Here is a 20,636-nt window from a genome sequence, read left to right as displayed (position 1 = left end):
TTCTTTCACACATCCACATCTAGTCTGCATGCCTAGTGCTTGCTTTTATACACCTGTGGCCATGGAAGTGATTGGAACACCTGATTGCAATTATTTGGATGGGTGAGTGAATACTTTTGGCAATATAATGTGTAATTTAGGAATGTTTCCCCGCTTTCTTTTACTTTAATCAATTCATTTAATAAAACGTTATTGTCTATCGCACACTGACAACCATTAAAGAAAACATCAGAACATACACCAATGAAAAACTATATGAAAATTTATGGAGTGTTTTGTCATAATATTGCCTACAGGAAGCATGATTAAGGTGAATAGAATGGGCCTCAGCATAGAACCTTGCAGGACTCCATGACTAACTTTAGTGTGCGTGGAGGATTCACCATTAACATGTACAAACTGGGATCCCATAAATAGGATTCAAACCAACTTGATGCGCTGCCTTTAATGCCAGTGTTGGGTCATTTGTCATTTCACCAGTGCTGTTTGCTCTATGGTGGACTCTGACTAAAAGTCCTGAAATAAACGATTGCTCCACTAGAGGTCCCTCCACTCATACGTATGTCAGTTGGTCTGCCTGGCATAACACAACACAAACACTAGCCGGCTGCAACAACATACATGTAGCCTGCAGGCTGAATGCAGTACTGATTCTTCACCTTGGGTTGTTGGACCCAGAACTCCAAAAACCTTATCTCTGATATTCAGTCGGTTTTCTTGAAATGGTCAAAGAGATTCGGATTCCTTACTAACGTAGTATTTTTCCCAGGGAAAAGATTGAGTGATTTCGAGCTGATTAAGATTAACTATGCCCTATTTGTTTAAATGATAGAATACTAATAAAAGGACAGTCACAGGAATCTATTAATATACAACCAAATATATATGTGACTAAGAGTATATATATGAGAAATTATTTTCTAAAAAACTTTAAACCCTCTAATGAATAATGCCTAACAATAAATGTGATTGTTGTTTATTGAGTCATGAATGTTTTATGTCAATAAAGTGCACTTTAATTTTACTGAACATTTTCCGGCAGCTGCTTGTTACTTTTTCTTGTTTTTACGGAGATGAGACATTCTGGCTTTATGAGAGGTATTTATGCTGTTGGTATGGACTCGCATATATTCTATTCTGCCATCATTTATTGATTGCTGAATTGATATCCTGAATATGCTCTCTGTGTTAATAATAACACCGTCCTTCAACTTTGTATGGTTATAGCAAATTGTACTTACAGATGAAGACAAATGATCACAAAGACATTAATCCGAAAATAGATATGAAAACAGCTTCAGCTGCGAATGGAGCACAGAACAGCTGTTGTCATTCATTTGACTTATTTATTTATTGTTCACATTAATAGACATTTCTGTAAATATGGCTGTTGAGACATCTTTGCTCATTTTCATCTGTAGTCCTAACAGCTGTGACGACAGCACCAAACGACATGAAATACATTCAAATGGCAATACCTATATCACGGCACGTTTCATGAAACACATGAAATACTTCAGATGTAAAACCAAGCATGTTTCTGGTTGTTGAGGGTTAAGTAGCCTGGTGGCTTTCTGACTGCGCAGGTTTCAGCCAGTTTGAGACATACTGGCTGGTTGCTGCCTCATGGAAATTTCTGACATGGTGGAAACATTTGTTCGCATCTTAACAAGGCCGTCAGCTTTCCACCTGCGACATTAGATGCAAGCTGTTTTGCGTTTACATCCTCGGCACAGCCCCCCCCAAACCTGTCCAGCGTCACCGTGGTATCAAGACACTGGTACAAGGATTGGGAGTGACCAGACCAAGAAAGACGACCGGCAGGTTACGACCAGTGTGAGATTACACTGCAGAAACAAAGGAAAAAAAAGTCTGTTACTGAATAGTAGTCCAAAAAAATAAATAATAAACTTTATTTGTATAGCACTTGTAAAAAACGTTTCAAAGTGCTTTAAAACAATATCCAATAATGCACATAAACAACAAGAACACAAGTTCAGTACATAAGACCTGATAAATCATAGTAATAACAGGTTTAAAAAAATGTGGTAGAAGAGGGGAAACTAGACCGAGTTACTGTAAACGGTCACAACAAATGACACGAAATTTGAGGAACATTTAAACAAAAAACAGTTTCCCAGAGTATGAAGTCTCGTTCTCGGCTTACCTTCTCCAACACAAAGCCATTTCCTCCTCGGCGGCAAAGCGTCTGCTCCCTCCAACCCTCAATCATCTGCTCTCTCTGCTCTCATCTCTTCTGCCTTCAGACCATCTTGTCTCCTTGTCCATATCCCGGTCCTCTATCTATCCTCCTCTGTTGACCCCCCGCCCATCGTCACTCCCCCCACCCACCCCCCAAAAAAATCACTGTTCATCTAGGGCCAATAGGGAGTCAAGCGGCTGGGTGAGGCACTTCCTCTGTGACAGGAAACTAACAACAAACACCCAGAAACCACGAGCAGGGGGGGGGGAGGGGTTAATGAGGAAGGGCGAGATAAAGAGATGCAGATGTTTGATGGCGCTAAATACAGTTCTATGGGGTCACAAGGAAGTCAATATGAAAGATTTAGGTCTAAAAAAAACTCACTTTACTTTAGTCAAATCTACATCATTGTACTACTACTATCATGTACTACATGCTTATTGTGTGACAAACCAGTCAGTGTTCACTAACGAGGACTGTTCTGTGCTGGGGTGTTAAGAGATCTTTCACATTCTTAACATTAAAATACTGTATCATCCAGAGAAATACAACAGAAGTACAACTCAAATCAACTCACTTCCATGTAAAAAGTAGGCAGACTAGTTATTAGTTAGCTATCTTGCTGACCCCCAAGCGCAGCAGTTAGCTACCTAGCTACCTGGCTAAAAAGCTAGCAGGAGCTACTTCTAAGCTGGAACAACACTTTCCAAGCCCCAAACAGGGACAGTTTTTCATTTATTTGACAAAGCAAAACAGCTAAAATCTACATTTTCTGACAGCTCTGTCAGCACATTTGCTGTTGTTTGCGCTGTTAGCACCGTTAGCTGTTAGCACCGTTAGCTGTGAGGGCCTTCACCATGTTGAAAGCCATGGGGAGGCAATGGAAATGTTCCCAACCCGTATCGTGCACCTTTTTAATATAACAGGTTAAAGGACTATAGAGGTGAAGTCCCGCCTCTTCTGGTGGACCACCATGGCACCTTACTTTGGATAAAATATGCATGTTACTCAACGGCGAGGGACAAATAATGTTTCCATACCACGAATGATACATATGATTTTTCATTCACACTCACATTAATTAATTAAACAAAGCCGCATGTTTTTGGACTGTATGAGGAACCCGGAGAACCGAAGAGAACCCACGCTAACACAGGAGAACATGCAAACTCCCCACAAAAGGAAACCAAACCCAGGTTTAACTATTTGTGCTAATATCTACTGCATATACACTGATGATCCGATGTCTTTATATTTAGATATGCCCTCTATTTGCTTGGAGCATGTGGCCAGATCTACATTACATATATACTGTATAATGTATAAAATGAAGATTGAGAATCAGCATACTGCCATCTCAGTGAAACCAGAGAGATCCTGAATGGAAACACGTTAATTCATATTTCTTTTTGCAGATGTTCTGGTCTGATCTGTTGATGCCAATCAAGCCGACGTGTGCTGATCAGAGGAAGGACGTGCTTCAGGCGTCAGGATGGGATAGTGATGGTGAGCCGGAGGGCAGGGTGGTGATGGCGTGATAGACACGGACCCGTGTTCAAAGAGTGCAGATAAAGAGAATTGCTCCTGATAGCTGCTGGGCGGGCTTGTCTCTGGGGGGTCGGTGTTTATGAAGGAGGTCTAGTCCCACTTATTATCTACTACAGCATCCTTTACCACCCTGCACCACACCATTAACTCCAGACTTCATCCACGATGTCACCATGGCAACCCCACAACCTGAACATATCTGACCTTATATGGTCTTGTCCGGGCCTGCTGGTATGATAACTGCGGGGTTAACAGGGAGCTCATAGCCGTGCTGTGTTTATCTGTGCTGAAGGTGGACTCTTCCCTCATTATTCTTATCACGATTCATTTCCTTCTCTTCTTATTCATTTTGTTGACAAAACACTATTTCATATCCTCTATAGGATTATGATGGAGACAGGCACTCAGGTGCTTTGACCCCCTCCAGACTGGTTGTTAAAGTAACTTTTCCAGAGACATTACAAACTATTATGGGCTGTTCAGGGTCCAGGACAGGAGGACTCTCCAGACCACCAGAACATCAGCGGTACCACCGACCAGCATCAGTGATGTTGAGAGACAAAAACCCACCCAGACACGTATGTTCACCCTGCTGCATTCTGGGAAGAGATACACACGTATCGGCTGATGAACCAGCAGATCAAATTCCTCCTCCAGCCTTCACCACATAATACACTTTATTTTTTATGTATAAGTTCTGATGTAGCAATAATCATTTTGTCGTGCAAATGACAATACATTTGATTAAAAAGTGGTTACAATGTAGAAAAAAAACACTTCCTTGTGAATGATGGTCTCTGCTGCTGCGTGTTTCTACTGTGAATTCAGCAGCGTTTCATTTGTGTGCATCTGTTAGTGGAGCTTTATTTGCAATGGGTGTAGGGGTCTGCTAACAGGAAATCCACAATCACACAGGCAGGAAATGCTGCTGTTCAGACACAGAAATAAACACAGGCGCCGCTAACATCACTATTGGTTCAGGACCAGCAACCTGAAAGTCCCTGATGCACCTAGAACAAAAAAACAGCCCCAAATTCATGTTATGAAGTTACATTTTTGTGGCAAAACCTGCTAAATATATATGTATAACTTTAGGTAAACATGTTTCAAATGACACACACCACAGCAGCCTTTACAGAGCATGTTATAGTGGCATACAGAGCATTTAAGGAGATTTACAGCACGGTGAGAATCAAGAGTTTGAGGATTTTATTTTTAGTTTCAAACGGTTAATAACTATCACTCAGTGGGGAGTTAAAATAATTCTTCAATTTTTAAATTGAACAAATAGAACACAGTTTTGAAGTCTCCTTAAATGACTGGTTTGCAGCTTTTATTGTAGCTCTGAGCCTAATAGTGTTGGTCTGTAAAAGTAGTAACAAAAGTAGTAGTAAAAGTAGTTAAAGGACCAACACAAATAGTTCTGAGCTATGATGCTGGGGTCATCAAAGAGGTCAACATACCAGAACTCAACAGAAACACAAAGAGGAGAGAACTGAGTGGCACAAACCGACCCGACCCTAACTGAGACATACTGAGTGAATTTATATCCGTCTCTTTTTCTCATCTTCTGCTGTTGCCCCCCCCCCCCCCCCCCCGCCCCCCCCCCCCCCGCCCGGCATGTTCGTTTCCATTGTTTTGGTATTGACAGTTTGTACAATTGTACTTGCAAATTGTTCAGTCAAAGGAAGAAAAACAGTGGCAACGGGATAACCACGAGGATTTAAACCAGAAGGCGGCAGTGATGCGATACCCAGGAGGCCAGATGCATAAAAAAAAAAACACCAACAAAGAAGGAGGAGGAATGAGCAGGAGCAGAAGCCAGAAAAGAATGGCAGGAGTGATGCAGCGAATTTAGTTTATTTTTACTTTATTTAATGCAGTTCAATATCAGTGTTAATATTATTATTTAGTTTAAATTGTATCATTATCATAATTATTATTATTATTGTTGTTGTTGTTTTTATTATTATTAGTGCTTTTGTTTGTTTATTTGTTATTCATTTATTTTATTTTATGTATTTATTTTCCTGTCAAACTACTGCTGCACATCCGATGCAGTAGGTGGCGGTAACGCACCTGTAAGCTGGTTTGCCAGTCGCCATTAAACCCCAAAGAAGAGAAGAAGCCGGAAACAGCGACGAAGAAGAAGTTGTGTCGCTGTTGTTTTGGTACCGTAAACTCACCTTTCCTCCCCGACCATCGCTGGTAACGTCAATTAGCCCGTTAAAAACGGCTCTTTCTCCTTTTTGCCATCTTCTAACGCTATACTTTCTGATATTATCTGCGCGCGCGCTCTATTTGTACATATTTAGCAGCTAATGTTAGCACCAATGCTAACAGCAACATTAACACCATCTCTTCTCCTTCAGACACTTAAAGATTAGCAAAACAAAGAAGTGCAATGACTCGCCACGGGAAGAACTGTACGGCAGGAGCCGTTTACACGTACCACGAGAAAAAGAAAGACACAGGTGAGAAAACCGCGTCGAGCTCATTTCTTTGCTTTGGCCCCTACAGTACTCCTCCACAAGCGGGTCTGTAGGACAAAACACACAGTTTGGACACCACACGCATGTCATTTCACAGATGCAGCTCCTCCTAATTGTATCGCAGCAGAACGATTTATTGAATTAAACATTCTAGGCCAGTATTTCCTGTGTAATGTTCTGATGTGCGTGTGTGTGTGTGTGTGTGTGTGTCTGTGTGTCCTTCCTTCTCAGCGTCGTCTGGTTACGGCACACAGAGCATTCGATTGGGCAAAGACGCCATCAAAGACTTTGACTGCTGCTGCCTGTCCCTGCAGCCGTGTCAGAATCCTGTACTGACGTATGTCTCTTTCACCAACACACACAAACCTGCTGCGTCATCCTAACGTGTTCATATATGAACAGCTTTTTTTTCTTGTTTCTGTTGTTCTCCTCAGTCCAGATGGGTTCTTGTATGAAAAACAGGCCATTCTTGAATACATTTTGCACCAGAAGACAGAAACTGCCAAAAAGATGAAGGTAAACACTTTGGTGTCTGACTCCATCGTCTAATAATTTGCGTCCACACTATTGCTCCTGTGTGGGAGACTCAAACAACAGAAGAATCGCTTCTTCTTCCTCCTCTTTTCATTCGGCACATTTAAGGACAGTAACAGAGAAGAGTGAGACAGACAGTCATTATTTCATGACAATTCTTCATGTTGTTTCATATGGATACAGCTTCTTCTTGCTGTCAAACATTCAGTGTTTTCCTCTCAACTCTTCAGGCGTATGAGAAGCAGAAGCAAGCGCAGAAGAGCAGCAGCCGACTCGAGTCCAAGTCAGAAGAGAGAGAGCGGGTGGAGAGGTTTAAAACCAGAGAGAACAGCATTGTGTCCAAACCCATCAACCCGTTCACATCTGGTACGTGTCTGAATATAATATTTTATTAGATGAAACCTGTTGTGAATTTTTGGGTTTTTTATTTTTTATTTTTTTCAATGCATTTTGACTTTTGGACGGAGCCACAGTGACAGAGAGGGAAAGGAGGTGGAAGGTGGATCAGCCTATTAGACACAATGTTTCTATTAGTTTTCAATAGGCTTGGATGGGATTACAGAATACCAGGTATTTAGAAAATCCAGACGGTATGATTATTCAATCCCGTCATCAATCCGGAAGCTCCTCTTTCTATGACGCTGTATAGATGTGATGTGTTGTAGTGACCAGCAGACGCCACCAGAGGTCAGTGTCTAGAGGAAGCTGAGCTCAGACAGATGGAAACTGCGACCTCTGTTGGCATCTCGGAGGTATAACATTCTGTCACCCCTTTCTGTCTCAGTAGCTTTTACAATAACTTTTAATACTCTACAGTGTAAAAGGGGATATATTTTATAATCGGACGTCAGTTTTGGTTCATTTTGCTTTCGTGAACTACTCAAATTTACGTGACAGAGTCACTTTCTTTTTACTCCAGCTCTCCACTGACTGAATGAGCTTTTTTTAGCATTTGAAGCATTAAATCCATCCAATTTTAATGTTTTGTGCTGTAAATGTATTTTATTTTCTGTTGGCTTTGCTGATGTTTATTGGCACATTTTGGTCGGGTTAGGGTTGCAGCCACCATCATAATTTCCTTAATTTGGAAAAACGTTTCCTCAAATTTGTCAGAATGTCTCTGACTGTGATTTATTATTGTCACCACACAGTGAGATGTGTGATTTGCTTTTAATATCACCGCTGTCCCCTTGTCCCGTTCAGGGCCGAACAACGGAAGTGAGAAGAGCAGCAGCTCAGCAGAATCCTCAGCTGCTGGTTCAGCTGCCATGTCCAGCCAGACCCTGCCCAGTTTCTGGGTTCCCTGTCTGACACCAGAGTCCAAGCCCACCCTGCTCAAGAAACCTGTGAGTGCTTTGAAAAATGCTGTTAAAATACTGGTTGCAAAAATAAGTCTAATTTTATAGAAGTCTATGAGAAAGTGAGCCTACTTCTGTCTTGATGTATTATCTCAGTAAACATTGTAAACATGAGTTTATGTTCTCAATCTCTAGTTTCAAGTCTTCTTCAATCCAGCATGATGTTCATTTAGTACATGATGGTCCATTTAGAGTCCACCAGACCAGAAAGCAGGGGATGCTTTAGGCTTTAAATCCATAGTCCACACACGAATGGTTGACGTCACCATGACGACGTCCACTTCTTTATACAGCCAATGGTTTGGGCCGAACACTGTCAAACTGTGGTCCAGCATTTGTAATGACCCTTGTGGCATCAAGTGAGTTGTTGCCAGCTTCACCTGTTGGCTTTAAATGTCAGGATGTTCTCTCTGAGTTTATTTAGTGTGTCTGTCTGTTTGATGTTGACCCTGTTTTAAAGGCAGAAGGCAGGCTGACCCCGGACTCCGCTCTCTGGCTCCCTCAGCTCCTCGCTGCTACACTCACGTTATGTAACGTCCTGTTGTTGTCTCTCTCTCGCTCTCTCTCTCCCCCTGCTCCCCTCATGTCTGTCAGAGTAAAGCCGTGTTGTGTCCCATGTCAGGACGACCCATTAAGATGAATGAGCTCATCACAGTGCGCTTCACCCCACTGGACCCGAGCCTGGATCGAGTGGCCCTGCTCACCCGCCAGGTCAGTTAACCGCCATGCTAACGGTGTAAACGGCTACCTTGTGCACCGCCAGTGCCCAGCAGGGGGAGCTGTGAGCAAACTAATCTCTGGCTCTCCTTCACCAGCAGTTTTTAATGCTTCTTTATTTGTATACGAGACAATAGTGCATTTGGATTACACAGTACAGTCTTCAGTCAATCGTGTTTGTCTGTACAATGGTGGATATGGGCTTTTATACAGCACATGCCAGGGATAGAAGGATACATCTAGTCTTTTTTATCTGATTTTCTTTGAGTCAACAAACCCTGTGTAGTGGAGCAGTGAAGCTCTGTGGTATCAGAGGCTAGGTAGGATCAATCTACTATTGATCAGGGCTAATGAGGTTTACATTTTCAATAAATCTTGATTATTTGAGTTAGCTAGGAAACAATTTATTCTGGAAAATGTCCAAAAATCACCAATTCAGAGAATGTTCCCCCAAAATGTCCAATTTATTCTTATGTCCAAAGAATTGGACCAGTAAACCATCTGATTTAAAAATAAATAAATAAATAAAAAATGTCTTGTCTGACCTATAAAGCAAATATGTTGAGGGTACAGTGATGAAAACGGAGCAGCAAATCCTATTTGAGGACGCCTGCAGTGACATCACGGTCCCAGATGTATTTCCTCATCGTTATCTCCTCTCTTCAGGACAGGTATGTGTGTGCAGTAACCAGAGACGCCCTCGGCAACAGTGTTCCCTGCGCTGTTCTGCGGCCCTCGTGAGTGTCCACTTCCTGTCTAACTGCTGCCATTCAGGTGTTTGGCGTTCTCCTGCAGGATGGCTGACTCTGTCCTGTGTTCAGGGGGACCGTGGTGACTCAGGAGTGTGTGGAGAAGTTGATCAGGAAGGACATGATGGATCCTGTGAGTGGAGACAAGCTGTCCGACAAAGACATCATACCAATGCAGAGGGTATGTGAGCACTCTCTATGTATTAAAACGCTTGTTTTCTGAATGGAGTCTGGTTGATGGGTGCTAGGCTATGCTAACATTGTAGCTGCTCCATCAACACTCCAAATAAGGTCATCTAGACATAAATACAGTAGAGACCTTGTTGTTTGGACCACATAGTCTGGTCTGGTCTCTGGACTAATGTGAGCTACTATCTAGACCTCTGGGGGACCACAGACACAGGAGACATTTGTTCCTCATCAGGAGGAGATTCACAAAGCTGATAGGATTTAAACACAGCTTCATATGAATTTCATATATTTAGCATCACGTGATTCGGTCCGATCAAATGCTTAGGACTGATTAAATCCATCTCCTGAGTTGCGTCCTCTCTCTTCCTGGTGAGTTGTGACATCACTTTACAGCTCCACTGACGTGTGTTGTCACCATAACTAGCAATAATCAACCTTTTCTTTTGTACTAGTCACACAGTTTAATGTCTGTTCTACTCCTGTTCTATTTCTATGCCATTTCTTTTGTCTGAATTCCTCCAAACGGTGGATCTGACAGTCTGTCTCGTGTCCTGACAGGGTGGAACCGGCTTCGCTGCCTCCGGCGTCGACCTCAGCGCCAAAGAGGCTCGTCCAGTGATGCAAGTGTGAGTCAGAGGACTTCTCCCAGCTCCTGGACAACTTTCACCTGTTTTGATAGTCTTTGTTTATTTTGGTGGCATACTTTTGTTTTTATTTGTTTTTCATCATATGAGGTGAAATATGATTCCCTCATGAATTTTAAAAAGTAGATTTGGCCTTTACCAACGGTCTCTATAAGACAGAATTATTCTATTCGTTGTGCAGAGACTTTCCTTCACTATTCATCCCAACCCTCTGTGCGGGAAACACTGCGTTCATTCGGAGTAGAATCATATCGATCACTGATCTCTATTCTGGCACTGGTAATTATAAAGCCTCCAAATTGTACTTCCTGTTTAGGCATTAACATTTTTTTTTTCCCCAAAAAATTTTTTTTCATTGTTTGTCTTTCTTGGTACATTTGAGACTTGTAATCGCATTATTTTTTCACAAAAGTCAATAGACGTGTCGGCTGTTATGGATCATGTGAAGTGAGTTGTTTTCATTAAACTTTAAAAGGAAAACCAATGGCTGGCTGTTTTTATTGTCCGTACTTTCATACATCACACTCTATGTAGCGTCTCCTTGAACGTCCTCGTCACAGCTTATTGGCCACTTCATGCCGTCCTCACCTTTATTATATTTGCTGAACACATTATGAATACATTATTCACAGCTCGTCGTGCTCGTCCACCCTCATGCCTCCGTAGTCGGTGATGGTGCTGGTGATGATGTCGTCCATCTTGTCGAGCATCTCTGAAAGTGTCAGCCTGCCATCCTGATGAGCAGAGGACAGGGAAGGATAGAAATATGGAAGTTAATATGAATATATGGCTCCAGAGGAAATACCAACTCCTTGTCTCTCCCCTCAGCGTCTGATACTGAAGCCCTTTAGCGTCCGTGTGAAATGTGAGGGTCGATGTAATGGTGAAGACCCAAACTGTCCTGACAAAATGAACCCAGAGGTCCCACCAGAGGTTTTGTCTGGTTGATAATCCAGCTTTCACATGATGGCAGAAGTTTTTAATCAAGGCCTCAATTTTTTTATTCTGCCTCTGTGTGCTCTAAAATATAATAATTAATAAATTAAAGTAATCATACACTGCTAAAAAAAATTAATTATGTCAACACCTTATCACCACAGCATAACACTAAGTCAGTTACACTTCAGGGATGTCAATCTGTCAATTAAGGAAACAACTGATTGTGAATCAGTTTTACCTGCTTTGGTGCAAATGAAACACAAACAACAGGAACAACGGAGGCAAAGCAAGAAAACCCCCCACAATGCAACGGTTCTGATGTGGAGACCACAGACAGCTGCTCTCTCCATCTCCTTCCTGACTGGTTCTTCTCTAGTTCTGGTTCTGCTGGTCTCCTTGTCACTACTTGGAGCATGAGGTTGAACCTGCAGCCCAATCAGGTTCACAGGTAGTCCAGCTCCTCCAGGATCCACATCCATGCATTGTTCTGTGAGTCCTGGTTCCTGCTGGAGCATAGGGCCCTGGGTTCCTCCTGGTTGTCTCCTCACGTTCTCCTGGGAGAAGATCCTTCAGGAGACCATCCGCTGACACATCTGCCCTCTGCACTTCTGCCCTCAGTGCTGTTTGAGGGCAGAGGTCCAGGTCAGGCCCAGATTTTGAGTCTGGACCACTTCAACACTTCACAGAAGTGAAAGTGTCAAACAAAAAGTTCAAAAGATTTCACTGGAGACAGTCGGAGTTGAAGGCAATAGTTTATTCTCAAACAAGGGTTTAAAGCCGAGCTGGCCCATGTTTTCTCTTTGTCTCTCCGACTTCTGGTGGATTCTCCACCTATTTTCTCACCCTGGAAACAATGGTACCACACTTTTCAGAAATTTGGCATCTTCCATCCTCATGATCAGGGTTCGAGTTATGATTTCATAAAAACCCCAACAACATGTTGCATTCGCAATGTTTTACTACACGTTTAGGCTGCTCTCATTACTTGTCAAGTCAAGTTATTTATCTTTAACGTCAATATGACTCTGTATGTTGAAGGGAAAACAGCTTTATTTGTAATTAAATATGATGCTGCTGTATTTCCAGAGACCCCCACAGATATTTGAGTTAACTGCCTTTAAGGTCTCCCTTTAGGCTGTTGTCCTGCTGTCTGGACCGCCTGGTTTCTAGTGACCATTGTTACGTCATTTTGGTCTCAACAAATGATACAATGTACAACGGTAAAGATTCTCAACTAGAATAATTTATTCATCAAGATCTTATGGCTAGGTGCTTCCTAATTTTTTTGAGAGCTAAACATCTCCAAGGCACTTTATATGATATTTATATACTATTACTATATACTACCCAACAAATCCTAACTGCAGTCACTTCATTTTTGGTCAAAATTGAGTTATAACTTAAAATGAACTTTAGATTTCAATTCCGCTTTATTTCAGAGAAATAATGATATAAAAATTGCAGTAACTTCAAAATCCAACTCAAAACCAAAGCAGACCTCAGTAATTGCACTTACCGCTGCAATTCATTGTGTTGAATATACAAGAATAACAGAAATTCTGAGTATATTTGATAGGGAAACTTACATCTAGATAGTGATTAAGTAAAATTGTGAGATAAAATTATATTCAGACTAAAATATAACATAACTTTATAATATCAAGTCTAAAAGAGTTGTTGACCCTTATAAATACACTTATAAAAATGTTTCCCTTCTAGTCACTGAAAAAAAATATTAAAGCTGAAAGAAGACACAAATATTGTAGTTACTGCACTCTGCTTTTGCATGAGAACATTTTGCAGCAATGCAAAAAAGAGTGCAGTAACATTACAGTACATTTTCGGGGGTCAAAGGTCAAATAAATCATGATGATTTTTGAGCATAAAAATGACATCATCAATACATGTAGAAATAAGTGTCATATCACTTCCCTACCTATAACCCATTTGGTTGGCCAGTTAAAAAACTTTAAAGCAGGCTGTTGATCTTCTTAGCATGTGCAGAAACACAGTTGTGCATCCCTGAGGTGCCAGACAATGTTCCATGTATAAAAATATGTCATAATAAACCATACTTAAGGACAAAAATACACATCAACGAACTATACATTTTATAAAAGTATTTCAAAAGGGTCGAGATTAATTCCTTCAAGTATATTTTGGTTTTATTAAGCTGAAATGGCAATGTGGTTATTCATTGTCCTAGTACACTTCTTTCTGCTGTCCCTCTTTAAAGTCCATACTTAAATAGATCCATAAATGATTGCATGACTGGCACGAAAAATAAAATACTCAAAGGCAATCTTTGTATCCTGATTGTTAAAAAAAGTAGTTTTTCTCTGCAGCTAACAGGTCATTTTGGACTTATCAGACGTAAATCATGTTATATTTTGGTAGCCATGTAACGGCTTGGAATTATTCATTTTGATGAGATCAAATCATCACAATATGACGTTGATAAATAGCCTGTTCAACGCCTTCAAACTAAATGTCTTTTTGTAGGCAAGAAACCAGCAAAATCATTCTTTGTATGTAGAAAACTACACTGTCACAATAATTACAATCATATAATAATGTAACCAGGGTTCAACAGTGGTTAGTGCAAAATAAAAACTGCATTTGTAGAAAAAACAAGACTTTAATAGAAAACACCCAAAAAGTCACAGCGCTTCATACACGTCGTGATGGTCTTTATTGACTTCATCTCTCAGGCTCGTAGAAAAAGCATCGTTGCAGCTGGATGCCAGTGCATGTTGGACATTATCCAAAGTTATGTTCACGTTGAAGATGCACAGTTTACCAGACAACAGCAATGTGTGAATAAAGCAAAGAGAGAACTGTATGGTCTCCATTCACATACACGGTATGTGAGCGCATGCTGAGTGTGAATAGATTTCTGTCTGTGTGTGTGTGTGCATGTGTGACCGCGGGTACATCATTATACCCTGGGAACCCGGTCACCGCCTTCCTTTACCATAGAAATACAACAGGAGTAGAAGGGACATTCCCATTCAAATCAACTCGGTCAGAGTGGTGGCCATTTTTATGTGTGCCTTTGCCAATAATTTAACTACTTAATGCTTCATCCTCAGTGATCACACCGTAGGAAACTACATCGATATTGACAGTCATGTCTGACAAACATTAAAGCAGTGGAATTAACACGCTAACTAACTGCCTAGCTAACTAGCTCCATGGATACCTAGCTAATTGGTTACCTAGATACCCAGCCAACCAATCAACCAGCTAACTAGCTCCATAGATAACTAGCTAAGTAGCTACATAGATACCTAGCTAATTGGATACCTTGATACCCAGCCAATCAGCTAACTAGTTCCATGGGTATCTAGTCAACTAGCTACCTAGATGCCCAGCTAACTAGCTCTATGGATACCTAGCTAAATAGATACCTAGATACCCAGCCAACCAATCAACCAGCTAACTAGCTCCATAGATAACTAGCTAAGTAGCTACATAGATACCTAGCTAATTGGATACCTTGATACCCAGCCGACCAGCTAACTAGCTACCTAGAAACCCAGCTAACTAGCTCCATGGATACCTAGCTAATTAGATATCTAGATACTAGTGATGTCCAAATGAAGCTTCATGAAGCATTTTCTTTATTTTCTGAGCCCAATAGATGGCGCTCTCTGTTCAACAAAGGGTTGAAAGCAATGGAAATATATCGGCCTTCAACCCTTTGTTGAACAGAGAGCGCCATATATTGCGCTCAGAAAATAAAGAAAATGCTTCACGAAGCTTCATTTGGACATCACTACTAGATACCCAGTCAACCAGCTAACAAGCTACCTAGATACCCAGCTAACTAGCTCCATAGATACCTAGCTAATTGGATACCTAGATACCCAGCTAACTAGCTACCTAGATACCCAGCTAACTAGCTCCATAGATACCTTGCTTACTAGCCACCCAGCTAACTAGCTCCATAGATACCTAGTTTCCTAGCCACCTAACAACTAATTAGCCAGACATTCGCCCACAGAGCTGCGTCCTCTCTCTTCCTGGTGAGCTGTGACATCACTTTAGAGCTCCACTGATATGTGTTGTCACCATAACAACTAACACTCACCATTTTTGTTGTTGTTGTACTCGTCACATGACCACTGAAAACGGTTCAATGTCCCTTCTACTCCTTTATTTCTATGGCCCCACCCCCTTCCCAAAAGCAGAGTAACCAAATTCTCCAAATGAGCTCCTGACAACTCCTCAAAGTTCATCGTGTCTCTTTGTCAGGTCTTCCCCGTAATTGGTCGCCTGGCTGCCCACGAACATGTTCCAGTTGGCCAGAACCTCCTTCTTGGTGATTTTCTGGTCCTGTTGTTTGATCACCAGATTCCATCCGACATTGGTTTATTGGTTTATGATTGAAAGGATCAGAAGGAGGGGATACGAGAGGTGGTGACAAACAGGAAGTAAGAGAGAGCGGGGATATGAGAGGTGATGACAAACAGGAGGTAAGAGAGAGCGGGGATACAACAGGTGATGACAAACAGGAAGTAAGAGAGAGCGGGGATACAACAGGTGATGACAAACAGGAAGTAAGAGAAAGCAGACAGTTTGTTAATAATTAACCCACAATTATCCAATTACTTTGCTCATGCATTATACTACAATTGCACAGTATATTACTGCTAGTGTTGCGCGGTGTACCCAAACTAGAGGTGTATTGTGATACTCTGCCGTTAAAAGCGTCACGAAACCCTGTTTTATTAGTTCTGGTACTTGAAGTACTTTAACGCAGAGCTTTCTACAGTTACTGTGGTGTCTTCCTGGTTTTAGCAACTTCCTCTGAAGTTCTCAGAACTTCATCTGAATGTATTATCATTTAGTGTGTTTTTGTTTTGGAAGCCTCTCTCCGTCTCCCTGCTGCAGTACCACTCTCCACCTGAACCGCTGTTTTAGAAAATGACTTAGTTTAATGTGATATCTGGTTGCAAATATGAAGTTGACTAACAAAGAAATCAAATTAATTTTCCTATTAACCAAAAATGTTAAGAATTATTTAAGCTTCATGTTCTGTTATTTATTATTCCATTACTTTTCCAGTAGTTTAAGATTTTTACTGTGGTATAAATTCAGTATTGAGATATGCAGGCAGGATATCATATTAAAGTCACTATTTTGGTATTGTAACACATATAGTAGTATGTACAATGTATACAAATCTTATTATGATTGGAGAGTATGGTCCTTGTTTTAGCTCAGTCATTGTTCATTCATTCATTTTTACCTGCAGTGTCAGTTTTCTGATATGGCTTTAACGATGTGCCTGGAGGACAGTGAAATCAACCTAAAAGATAACTGCATGAGTGGATCTGTGCATGGCAGCGGCGGGTCTACCTTGTTGGTGTCCGTCTCATGGATCAAGTGTTTGGCTTCGTTGTCAGCGTGGTCCACCTCTCCTGGCAGAACCCAACCGGCAACCTCGCTATTATCCAGGTAGCCGTCCTGTACAACACACAGAAGCCTGGTGAAACAGGACAGCTGAGCAACAACCAAATGGGATGTGTCATTGTTGACTTCTTTCACTTGGCAGCAACTCTTGAATTTCCTGGCGAGAGGCAGCCAGAACTGAGGTTTAATTACTCAAATTAAGTCAAATCTAACCCTTGTTGTAAGACCTACTTGTAACAGGGTTGTTTTCCAAGTCGTTCTAGTCCTGATTTTACTTGATTACAATATACAATAGCTGTGAGAGCAGCCATACTGTCGCTTCTACCTTGTTGACATCTCTGAACTCGTGGAAATGTTGCCTCTCTGTCTGGACCCAGTCCGGCTCGCTGTCCCCCTCGTCTGTGGAGTACATGTCGCCTGTGGAGCAGCAGCAAACACACGTTTAGGACGGATGGCCTCCAGGTTGGGAGCGTTAGCAGGTCTGAGAGACCTGGAGTCACCTACCGATGTATTCATTTATGTCGATCTTGCCATCGCCGTTCTTATCAATGTCCTCCACAGTTTCCTAAATGAGGAAAATGATTTAGTACTCGTAGTGGTCCAGTCTTACGTCCAGATACTCTATGATCCCGAGGATCAATAAAGAGACTTGATCCTACCTGCACAACCAGGTCTTTCATGTAATCGTACTCCTCCGGGTGAAGGAAGGCGGTGAACTCCTCACGCGTGGCGATGCTGTCGCCGTCCCGGTCGGCCGTCTTAAAACGCCTCTCGTCCCGGGTGAGCATGGACTTGTAGGTGGCCTTGTCTTCGATGTCATCAAACTCCTCGCCTGAAAAAGGAAAGCTTCCGTTTACAGTTGTTTGTAGGGCTGCGAGCTGGTGTGGTGGTTAGCACCGCTTCACAGCAAGGGTTAGCTATACACACATGGTTTGACTCGAGTTTGCATGGTTGCTGCTGAACTTTGCTGAATGTAGCTTAAAAAAACAGAGCCTAATATGAGATGTCCGGTGCAGATATTAGTCAGATCAGGTGATCACAGAGTCATAAAGACATTATTTCCTAGATGGACTGCTGACTACTCACCAAGATGGCGGTAGAAGGGAGGACGAATTAGAGAACATTAAAGGGGAGAAGAAGAGGAGTTTTACCCAGATAGAAGCCATAGGTGGTGTTTTTGTACTCTTCCCAGGCTATCTTTCCGTCTTGGTTCTTGTCGTAGTCCTTCCAGTGCTTGTTCACATTCTCTGCGATGTACCTCCTTTGCCGGTGTTTGATCCAGTAGTGCAGCTCTGCATGGTTGATGTAGCCGTCCTTGTCTGTGTCAATGCGGTCCACGATCTTCCTGTGGGGGAGAGACGGGGTTCAGGGTGACTAACATCATGCGTTGTATAATGAAATTAATTAACCTTCAACCTTTTGACTATCTCTAAGACGGTTTGGGGCAGAACATTGACTGTATATTAGATCTAAATGGACCATAATGTACTAAATGAACATCATGCTGGATTGAAGAAGACTTGAAACTAGAGATTGAGACCATAAACTCATGTTTACAATGTTTACTGAGATAATAAATCAAGTGAGAAGTAGGGTCATTTTCTCATCGACTTCTATACAATCAAAAGGAATTCGCCCTCTGATGGCCAGTAGAGAGAATGCAGCTTTAAGGATCTTCAGCACGAGAATGTTGCCCATGATAGTTGGAGGTTGCCGCCTGGAGCAGCAGGCAGTTTAGAAAGGCTGAAAATGAGTAACACCATACCCTAATTTATCTTTGCTCTCCTCGGGGGTCAGCTGATCAAAGGTCTTGGCCTCCTCCTTGCCCAGGAAGGCCTCGTGGTCATACTGGAAGCCGTGACCATCCTCGTGGGCGTGGTCACTCAGATCGGCCTGATGATGGACGCGCTTCTCCTGAGCGGGGACAGCAAAGGCGGCAGCGGCCAGGACGCAGAGGGACACTAGTGACCTCAGCAGCATCATCATGGACTGGTGATGAGGATGGGACAAAAAACAGATGTGTGTGAGAAGACGTCAGAAATGAAGAAAAAACAAAACTAATCATAATAAGAAAATTATACTTAAAAGCATTAAATATTCTGACATAAAATCTCAGCTCTGTTTTCCATTAACAATGCTGAGTGAAATGCTTGGAATGAAAGACTTCAGACTAGGGATGGGACGATGTATGATTTTATCACATGGCCGAGATGTGGAAAAAATAGAGCCTGATTTAAAAATACAGGAAACAAAAAATACTTTTTGTTTTATTTTATTTTAAGAATTTTGCACATATGTTGATGATTATTGGAAATTTATATTTGGTGGCAGGATAATTGTGACATTATTAATTAATTACATTTTCACATCGTCCCGTGTCTAACTTCAGGCTACAGCGCCCCCCACAGGTTGGAGTCTCAAACTGAGGGTCACTCGGATTCATCAGGGTTTCCAGATTCTCCTGCAGGCCGACCACTTTATATGTAGCCACATATGGTTCGTGCACTCCTTTCTAGAAGTTTCATAATGTTCGTTGACGGAGACAGCAGTCGGGACTGTACCAAGTTATTACTTTCTACAACTTTCTACAGTCAAATAAGTCCAGAAAAGATAACAGTACGTGTAACTCATACTGATGTCATCATACTGTTAGAACCTCAGCTAAAATCCACCCACATTTATCACATTACCGTCAAACTGAAAAAAATAATCCAATGGCTATTAAATAGTACTATATTTGTAAATTCCTCCGTCCCCTGCAGTCTACATGAACCCCATCATTAATCAAACACACACTCACAGCTTTCCCTTCGTATTGCTGGAGGTACAACGGAGCTGTATGTCCCGTATGTAGGAGACACAAAGGCTGAAATAATAACGTTCGCCATTGTTCTGCTAATTTAACGTTTTACAGGCGAGAAAAAAATCAACTCACCAGTTTTCTTGGCGGTTTCTCGCGACACCTTTCTTCGCAGCTCGAACAGCAGATCAGTCCGCGTTGGCACTCTGTACCTTTAAATAACATGGTTAAGGAGGCGGGCCTTGCTGTTCAACCAGCCAATCGGCAACGCCCCAAATGGAGCTCTAACCAATAAAAAGTATGACACAGTAGCAGAGCACTTTCGGATGAATTCTTATTGGTTGTTAACCGCCACGTTGTCACGCAGAAGCGGAACGCAGCGGGGAGGAATCAAACAGCTGCTCGAAGCTTCTCCGATATAAATCCAAGATGATGCAAGCACCGCTGGAAAAGGCTGGGAGAAACTAATCATACTGTGATAACATTACGATACTTTTATTTTGTGTTTTCATTCAGAAGTCCAAGTATGTGATAATGAGTTGTCTCTCTTTTTTTAATGGCCGAAAACTGAAAATAAAGATGCAGTGGAATTGTTTAGCATTACAGAAGAATATGATTTAAAAGATTAGCCCCAAGCCCTTTTAATTTTATTATTGTTATTATTTCAAATTACGTATTTTTCATTCCATTTGATTGGTCTTTTCTGTCGGTTTGCATTCACCTGGTCCAAATTAAAAATGTTTGATAAATTCTTATATCTAATAATTATTAGAAAGAAAGAAGTTGTGGGATCAGGTGACCTCCTGTTCTGAAAAGTGAAGCCAATGTTGAAGTGCCAGTCTCTCTGCTGGCCTCAAAAAGTGAGAGCAAGTTTCAGGATGTAAATCTGAATCTGAAAAAAATGTACATCAAGAGTCCGGATGTTTTTTCATCTGATGACTGAGACCTGAGGATGTCCTTTTCACAGCCTGACCATGTTTTATTAAATCAAAATCCTCTCATTTCGGTGTGTGTTTGAGTAGTTATGAGAAAACTGTTAGTT

The 20,636-nt window shown here is 41.7% G+C and overlaps 2 protein-coding genes and 1 long non-coding RNA gene across 15 annotated transcripts; 1 reads left to right on the top strand and 2 right to left on the bottom strand.

Annotated features, from left to right (window-relative positions):
* Positions 1–1,326: 1,326 nt before the first annotated feature.
* Positions 1,327–2,268, bottom strand: LOC311030860. The gene is made up of 2 exons (XR_014599017.1): positions 2,168–2,268; positions 1,327–1,847 (listed from the first exon to the last, which is right to left on the bottom strand). It is a non-coding gene; the product is annotated as an uncharacterized lncRNA (long non-coding RNA).
* Positions 2,269–5,820: 3,552 nt separating this feature from the next.
* On the top strand, positions 5,821–10,760 carry nosip (nitric oxide synthase interacting protein). Its single transcript, XM_084037681.1, has 10 exons — positions 5,821–5,959; positions 6,124–6,225; positions 6,475–6,580; positions 6,678–6,759; positions 7,008–7,143; positions 7,981–8,123; positions 8,730–8,846; positions 9,519–9,589; positions 9,674–9,782; positions 10,352–10,760. Exons 2-10 carry the CDS (start codon positions 6,156–6,158, stop codon positions 10,421–10,423), a joined length of 906 nt encoding a protein of 301 aa, XP_083893807.1. The 5' UTR covers positions 5,821–5,959; positions 6,124–6,155; the 3' UTR covers positions 10,424–10,760.
* Positions 10,578–19,825, bottom strand: rcn3 (reticulocalbin 3, EF-hand calcium binding domain). Of its 13 annotated transcripts, XR_014599086.1 has the most exons (11): positions 19,730–19,825; positions 18,560–18,783; positions 17,946–18,139; positions 17,454–17,626; positions 17,299–17,359; positions 17,120–17,211; positions 16,741–16,848; positions 15,310–15,714; positions 15,238–15,261; positions 14,851–14,906; positions 13,995–14,786 (listed from the first exon to the last, which is right to left on the bottom strand). XR_014599086.1 is itself a non-coding variant. In XM_084037679.1 (8 exons), exons 1-8 carry the CDS (start codon positions 19,817–19,819, stop codon positions 11,064–11,066), a joined length of 1,050 nt encoding a protein of 349 aa, XP_083893805.1. In that variant the 5' UTR covers positions 19,820–19,825; the 3' UTR covers positions 10,578–11,063. The 13 variants fall into 13 exon arrangements, 1 of the variants encoding a protein (XP_083893805.1); XR_014599076.1 differs by having other exon boundaries at positions 14,851–14,954; positions 15,166–15,714; XR_014599077.1 differs by having other exon boundaries at positions 14,875–14,954; positions 15,166–15,714.
* Between the last annotated feature and the right edge of the window lie 811 nt (positions 19,826–20,636).

The sequence above is a fragment of the Eutrigla gurnardus genome (assembly GCF_963514095.1).
Source record: "Eutrigla gurnardus genome assembly, chromosome: 20".
Taxonomy (NCBI): Eukaryota; Metazoa; Chordata; class Actinopteri; order Perciformes; family Triglidae; genus Eutrigla; species Eutrigla gurnardus.
This window is presented reverse-complemented; position numbering and strand designations above follow the sequence as displayed.